The sequence below is a fragment of the Silurus aristotelis genome (assembly GCF_946808225.1).
Source record: "Silurus aristotelis genome assembly, chromosome: 20".
Classification (NCBI taxonomy): Eukaryota; Metazoa; Chordata; class Actinopteri; order Siluriformes; family Siluridae; genus Silurus; species Silurus aristotelis.
The window spans coordinates 21,221,489-21,230,025 of NC_139593.1; the positions used below are offsets into that span (position 1 = coordinate 21,221,489).

Genomic DNA, 8,537 nt, shown 5'->3' on the forward strand with positions numbered 1-8,537 from the left:
GAGATGGAGGCATGACCAAGAAGGTGGATGATTGAACATGTATTTGCTAAACAATATAAAGGCAAAAAGATGTGAAAAATAAAGTGGACACAAGAAAGAACAAATGGCAGTGTCCTACAAAGCTACATCTTCAAAGATCTGTTTATGTCTTGGTGTTGAACATCTTTACATGACAGGATTTATGCCTCTTTGCATTGAGCGTTGTTTAATTTATACAGCTGAGCAATAGAGGCGTTTAAGGGCCCAGCAGAGGCAGCTTGGGATTGGATCTTGGAACCTTCTGATAAGAATTTCAACATCTCCACCACTGAGCCTCCACTTCCCCCTTAAATTCATCACAATACCCTGAGCTACAGTATGACATATGGATGACATTAAACTTCATCTAGATGTGTGCATTGGGATTGGAGAAAAAACAGTGCTTGGGATGTAAAGCGCAAACAAAGGAAGTTCAAAATCCAAAGCCGGGTTTATTATTTATGCGTTATCGACCCATTGCGAGTGGGCTTTACTCATTTGCTTGTTTATTTTTCTGTCTCTGGATGTGGGCCAAAGCGCGAGTCCGGATCCAAAGACTTTTTCCATTAAAAAAGATTTACGACCCAGCGCTGTTCTTTTAACTCAGCGAGATGAGTGTAAATTAGGCTTTTGTTGGTTGTTTGCTCTCCTTTGATCCATTGTTCCTTTTATTTTCAGCATATTACATTTTATTGATTTATTTCCTTATTAGGAAACGGAAACTATTATTGTCACTGAAAAGCAAGTGTGGTCGGAATATGTGCGAGAATAAACAGCGTTTGACGACACATCGCGCAGTTTCCTGACCTATTCGTAAATTTTTACAGTGCTCTCATCCGAGATATGTGGAGAGACAAAAACATCTCTGTTCGAATCCCCTTGATTCTGGAATAAAATGGCAGCACAGGTGAAGTCAGCTGCTGAGAATACAACGGCGAGCTTCAGTACCATCTCGTAATTAATTGCATCATCTAACATGGAGGCAAAGAGAAAAAGATTTCAGAATGACCAGCAGCCCTTGGTCTCAGATTCCCCTCATTGATCTGGTAATGAACTTTAGAACACCTTCACACAATGACTCATCTGGCACACTGCACTTCAGGACCATGGACAGGGTTAGCCAAACAGAATTGTGGTGGATCAGGAGATTATAAAATACACACACACACACACACACACACACACACACACACACACACACACACACACACACACACACACACACACTCTCACTTACTTCCAACCGTGGAGCTGCTAGACAGAAACATGTTGTGCTGCACCCCTGTGCCATGCTCACGTGCCATGACTTTCGTGAGTCACTGGAGAAGTCTGGACTAATGTGACTGTATTGCGCACGAGATTATATGCACGAGAACAGAAATTGTGCGTGCGTGTGCATTGCGCAGCTCACTGACCCACCATGCAGGTTGTATAGTGAACAAAAAAAAAAACATTCATCCGCACGCGCAGAACATATTCAGGACACTTTTCCCTCATCCATGCGCTCTTGGTGCGGATGCTTTCTCTTTACTACAGTATCGTTTGATCACTTTCCAGGAACAAATACAACTAGAATGCACCCTGAAGTACTTCATTATCGCAAATAACTGTGCACGAAATGCCCACGTGTGCGTGCGCGTGTGCGCGCAAATCAGACGCACCAAATTTCCATTACGCACGTCCTCATCGTCCATCAAAAACGTCCCCAAACGCACACACTGAACTCCAGGATGTCCACAAGTTAATATTTAAAGCATTTTAGTTGTAATTTATGAGTTGAAGTTGGCTCTTTGTTGTTGTTTTATTTTTACCTGCCTGCGCGCGGCTCGTCCGGATGACCGCAACCGCCAGCACGAAACACTGCACGAGACGGGGCGCCTTCATTTTTGCCCTCGCTATTTCCATTAATTCACATGCTGAGAAGAAATCCGCCGTGTGACAACTCTGTCCTGGGACCAAACAGGAGCTTGTTTGTCCTCATGTCCTAAACTGCCTCCGCGTTTTCTTTTTTTTTCCCTCTGTTACCCGCGCCACTAAAACTGCACTCACACAAGTTCACCAAGAACACCATGGGAAAGAGCCGCCTCCTTATCTACATAAACCCGCCCATTCGCGTGTCTGATTGGCTGGCTGGAAATGGGCTGGTATTATTGAGAAGAGTGGGATTGGAATGAGAGAGAGAGAGAGAGAGAGAGAGAGAGAGAGAGAGAGAGAGAGAGAGAGAGAGAGAGAGAGCATGGCCCATCCTATTATAATTTATCTATAGCAGGTTATAATGTATTGATTGTTTTTTTTTTTTCACTTTATTTCTTCAAGTCCTTCACCTTAAAAAGACCTGGTTTGCTTCCAAACAAGATCTGAGATGGGAACGTGGCATATGATGGACAGCTTGAGAAAACCGTGTCACAAAATTCAAGCCCAAATTCTTATCATCCTCTTACATCCTGGTACCTGAACATGTCCATCTACAGCCCCGTCCAAAAGATCATGGATCTCAGATGGGGAAAAGAGGAAACATGGGGGAGTGAGAATCAATCTGAGATGTGAATATGATGAGGATATGATGGGAACCAAACTGAGTCAGCTTTCTCAAAAAAAAAAAAAAAATGAGAAAGAGCAGAGCATTACTGATGTGTTCCTTCATTCCCATGTATATTATACTGTGCGTTGAACACTTAAGGTCTCTGTGTAATAGATGACGGCAGAAAAATAAAGATGAACCCAACGGATTGTGGCGTTTCACCTCTTGTAACCCAGCGCTCACATAACGCGCAAACAATTTGCCAGTCAAACGATTCAGGCATCGAACGAGCATCTCGTTTCCATAATTCCTTGGCAGTTGCATCGCACTGTACCACACTGTCTGACCGGTATAACTGATAACCGTGTGTGTGTGTGTGTGTGTGTGTGTGTGAGAGGGAGAGAGTTATATATAAAAAAGAGAGAAAAACTGGCGATGAGGATGATATACGAGGATTACAGTAGGAAAAACTAAAGAAATGCATCCATACTTGGAATATCATTTGTATTAATCGGAAAGATTAGAAACATCCTTATGGTTTATAAAACTACAAATAAAAACAACCTTCGTGCTCATTTCCTGTCTATTGAGAAGTTTCGCCAACTCCAATCATTTTCTATCTGACCTCGAATGAACCTGGTAGTTTTCTCGCTCGTGCTTCATGCATCAATGCATCTGCATGGATCCTAAAATCCTGGTCCTATGTGGTGACATTTTCCAGGTTTTGTGCTTAAATGCGTTGATATTTGGAGCTGTGGATGGTTTCTCACTAGTACAACGTAGACACGGCACACGTCCCAAACCCTGAGCAACAGGTACTCAGACGTGTGAATGTGTTAACGATGATGAATAGATAATGGCTGTTCTAGCGGCGGAGAGAGAGAGAGAGAGAGAGAGAGAGAGAGAGAGAGAGAGAGAGAGAGAGAGAGAGAGAGAGAAATATGAAAACTGGGATAATTATACCGTCTCTTCACGGCGTTAACGCGTGCCTCGTGAGAAGAGTGAGAGCGTGATATAGAGGGAGAGGAAGACAAAAGGACTCGCAGGTCATCTTTATTCCGCTCGCTCGCCGAGATTCAATTAATTCTGTTCCTCTTTGATATACGACGACGATAATATTTGTATGCCGTGTCAGACAATCTGGGGCTCGTTCACTTTTCGGCATGTCAAACGAAATTCTTTTACACGTCACCTATCGGCTGAACGTGAACGTCTTGGGTTCCTACTGGATGCCAGGTGTCGTAGGATTCATCTTGATTGCTAAGCGGATCGTTTTGACACCTTACTCTTATCCATTCATGGGCCACTAGAGCGTCTTTATCTGGGGGGGAAATGCCATTTCGCAATCGCTCCACAGCTCAGAGAGCTGATTCAGACAATTTCTGTTGCACCGCTGCAGGGAAACACCTACAGACTTATACTAGCATTTTGTAGAAGACTATAATCAGGAATCAATATTCGTGTCCATGATGTTCTCACGGAAAAACCTATGAGATATGACGTTTTTACAAATCTACTATTATTTTTTGACAATTCATGTTCGATTTTTTGTTCCATTCAACAACCACAAAAAAACTAATTGTCATGGCTAGACGACTGGGTCACAACATCTCCAAATCTGCCACACTTGTGCCGAGGCACATCGATGCACGCGAGGAGCGAAGGCTGGTCCGTGTGGTCTGATCCAACAGACGAGCTCCTGTAGCTCAAACTGCTGAAGAAGTTCATGCTGTTGATGCTCGATGGGTCACAACTGTTTTGGCATCAAATGGGGACCAACACAATATTAGGCAGGTAGTCATAATGTTATGTCTGATCGGTTTAGACCTCGGTCACAACTATTAGTTTCGTAAGCATCCATCATAAAGATTAGGACATTTCATCATTTCAAACCCAGTCTTTTATTGTCTTTGAGAGAGATGTGCATGTTCCTTCAGTTTCTATGGAACAAACTAAGTAATTACTGGTATGAAGTTTTCCTTTGACCAAACAAATCTATACATGTCTAGATGTTCCACTTAATTTTCAGTGAAAAAAATCATCCGTTAGCATGAAGAACAACGTTACACACTCTTCCACACTCTGGACAGTTCGTTTCTCCAGACATTCAACTGGAAAACACTTTTTGCTGTGCCTCTTGGAAAAACTTGCCAAAGAAGATTTCGTTCATCCCAGAGCAGTTCGATAGGATTTGGGTGCGATGACTCAGCAGACTGTTCCGTGATAGATAGCGGCTCATTGTCTGAACGGTGAAAACATTTGCCATATCATTAAACAAAAAACCCAGGACTGTCGGAAGTTGTTTGCAGTGAGCCACGGTCCAGACGGAATTGCGTGGTGTTGATTTATGGAACGGTAGCCATGTCGGTTCGGTATTCCCTTTATACTATGTGTGTGGGTTTTTTTCGGGGTTTGCTAGTTTCCTCTGACCTCACAAAACATGTCAGTATTAAAATGGTGAGATTATTAAAGATACATTTTTTTCCTTCACCGATTAAAAGGTTCAGGAATTCAAATGTAACTCATTATCCAAGCTCCTAGCTCTAGCTCTAGCTCTAGCTCGGGCTTGAAATCCAGCTCATGAGGCTTGTCAATATATTGCTTATTTAATTACCCCTGAGGATCGCATTATGCGTAATAGCGGCTTAAACATTGAGCGCAATATGGATTTATAATCCTTTGCTTGAACGACATGAAGGATAATATTAGCTAAATCAGGTATTATTGTATTGACCGTGTCTATCGATCCACCGACTCCACTCCCGGGAGTAATCCATTTTTAAATCGTACTCATAAGGAAGCCGGAAGTCTTTTTTGGCAGAGATCCAGAGTAGGGTTACAGAAAGGACACGACAGACAGGAGTTAGATGACGAGGCACAAATTCACGAGCGTCATTTTCACCTTGGCAGATTACGAACAACACACCAAAAAAAAGCCACATTTTTTTTCCCCAAGGTTTATCAATTTTTATTTTTTGGTTTGCTTTACGAACATCATGGTTGCCAGTAATATTTATGAGTGTTTGCGTTGTGTTTTGGGTTCTGGTTGGCCCATGTTAATGAAACAGATTCAGTCCTGGTGTATTTCAGGTGGGTCTAAATCAGTGGTCCCCAACCCCTGGGCCGCAGACCGGCACCGGTCCGTGGGTCAATTGGTACTGGGCCACATAGAAAAAATACATAACTTACATTATTTACGTTTTATTTATTATCTGATTGTGAACAGTTTTATTTTGGAAAATGACCGGATTCTCTCCGCCACATCTGTCTATGACTCACTCTTGATGCATGTCATGATGCTTCGGTCACATGTCTTACCTCCATCCCCTACCTTCTTAAAGGGGCTCCGGTCGCTAACACATAATACATTACCGCTAAATTCAAACCCCCAAGCGAGCAAAATGAACAAACACCACAGTGGATTCATGTTTATTATTAGATTTACAAAATATCATTTTATTTTGTTGTATTTATCCGCCACACCTTAAAGGCCGGTCCGTGAAAAAATTGTCCGACATTAAACTGGTCCATGGTGCAAAAAAAGTTGGGGACCACCGGTCTAAATGATTCATTAACAATGAGGAAAAAAAAGATCCATATCAAATACAAATTTGAATTTAATAATTCAATGAAAAGCATGAAATAGCATATGCTATATATATAATGTGTATGTTAAATATATATAAGGGCGTGATGGTCAATTGTTCACAAACTTTTGGCATTACCATTGGATAATTTCTATACTTCCAACTACTGGAATGTCCTTGCACCTGAATATCTCCGAAATACAAAAACTAGAGTCGAAGACTTGTTTTTTTACAGTAAATGAAAGGGATGGAAACAATTTCAAAAGTTTGCAATTTGCAATATTGGCTTTGCATCACATTCCATACATAAACCTTTCAACTAAAAACCGAATAGCATACACCATATAAGTCGGCAAATCCCTCAAATAAACTGATGACTTTGTCATTCGAGGTCCCCAAAATCAATCAGTCATCATGTCTAACATCCAGGCCAGGCCAAAAAAAACGCTTTTTCTAGAGACCTTCCCCTGTTCCCCCTGAAGGTTGCATTAATTGCGTTTTAATCCACTATTAACATAAACGGTGAGAAGGCGTCCTGCCATGAATGAAGAAACCGTGACCTACACGTGACGAACGAGAAGAAGGATGACTCCGATGTGCCGAGGAGATAGTGTGGAGGGAGAAAAGGTCGTTAACACTCCCCTCAGCTGACATGAGTGTCGTCCTGAGTCACCTGGACGTTGACTGAAGAATATGGAGGTTCTCAGATAGAGCCCTGAGGCAGCCTTTTCCAGTCTTTGATTCACAGGTTATATGATTCCTAACTAAAGATCTATACGTTCCAGAGTAAAAAAAAAAAAACCCTCACCCTATATAGTGTTTTATCAGTGTTTTATACAGCGATAAATAAGAAACCCACATTGCGAAACAAAACGCACGATTTTAGATGCAAAAAAGCTTCAAATGACATCAATTCCTTCTCCGTGGTTTATTAAGAGCGTTCCTCGTCATCGCTACGCCGTTGTCACCACGATTACCCCGACCCATCTGGTGCCGGAGTATTCCGTGTGTTTATCCCGCGTTTCCCGGCGTTAATTATTGTGATATTCCAGCTGCTCTTTCCTCTCGGCTGATGTGACACATCTGAGACACTTCGGGCTGGGTTATGCTCCGACATCACTCATATTTTACACACATACATTTGGGGGTTTTTTGTCATCATTTTCCAAATGATGGTAATTAACGCTGTGCTGGAATTTTCTGTTTATGAAAGGAGTCTCTGGTTTTAGCGTTTCTCTTTTTTCGGCATTATTCCGAATACTTAATCAAATATCAAAAATAATCTCTACAGCAGCGCTGAACTCCTGATTTTCTTCTAAATAACAGTAATTGTGTGAAAGCCGGTTGCTGCCCTTTATTCTTCTACCAGAGGACACAGAAGGCTAACGAGACGGCACGATTAGCCCACCGCGGTGATTATCGCCTTCTCGCGCCGTCCTACCGATCCGTTTGTTCCGTCTCATTACTCGCATTGTCTGTCCGCCGAAAGACAAACGCAGACAGGATGAAGGGGACGGCGAGAGCAGAGGGAGTCGAGTGCTTCCACGCCGGTTAAATTGCGCTCTCGCTTTTCAGGTCGAGGAGAAATGCAGGGACGTTACAGAGAGCTGTCAGGGGAAGCGGAATGCGGTCCAATCCGGTGGATTACGGAGAGCTAAATAAGGGGTTTTTAGAAAGCTTTGAAGCCGAACATGACAATGGAGAAAGGGTTAAAAAAGGGTCAGGAACGGGCCTTAATTACATAAAGGAACGATAAGAAACACACACAACTCACTTGCAGAGAGAGGCTGCACTCAGCTGGGGCTTCATAGCACCTGATGCGTCTTATCAACTCCTCGGATGCCTAATTGTTTTGCTAATGACACCGTGACTAATGGAAATGTTTGGCGACTTCATTTTCGAAACGATAGCGTGCTAATTAGCCGCAGCTCAGGCACAGAGGGATCTGAGTAGGAAGAGGCACTCCGAACGAGGCTAATCTTGGCAGAGCTGCGTCGTCACGGTCGCTAATTCTCAGTATGGCTAGCATGACTTACCTGTGTCTCCTCAGCACACTGGCTCCCTGCATATCATCATAATGACAGCATTGCTTTTGCGCCGGTGTGGTTGCTTTATGCCACCGGATGCTCCTTATCGGTTCATTATAGGCGTAATTGTTTGCTAATGGAAATGAGCGTTAATGGTATTTTGAAATAGTAGCATGCTAATGAATGAGCTCCGAGCAGGATGTGTCACTCAAGTGAGAATTTCTGAGATAGGAAAGGTCTCGTTTTCTCTCGGTTTTCACTCGGGTTCTGCTGGTCTTGGTTCATTTCATGATTGTATCCTTTGTTAGTTCATCTAGTTACATGTTAGTTTTGTCTCAATGGGTCTCTAAAATCTCTTTAGTGGCAGTGAAGAGACACTTTGAG

General features: G+C 42.7%; 1 protein-coding gene across 1 annotated transcript in view; it reads right to left on the reverse strand.

The window, feature by feature from the left end:
* The window catches only part of LOC310715538 (receptor tyrosine-protein kinase erbB-4-like), a 44,982-nt gene extending 42,870 nt beyond the window's left edge, over window positions 1–2,112 (reverse strand). Inside the window, exon 1 of the mRNA XM_083522021.1 lies at window positions 1,830–2,112. Coding sequence (XP_083378147.1) covers window positions 1,830–1,923 — 94 coding nt within the window. The 5' untranslated portion in view covers window positions 1,924–2,112. The remainder of the gene's footprint in view (window positions 1–1,829) is intronic.
* Between the last annotated feature and the right edge of the window lie 6,425 nt (window positions 2,113–8,537).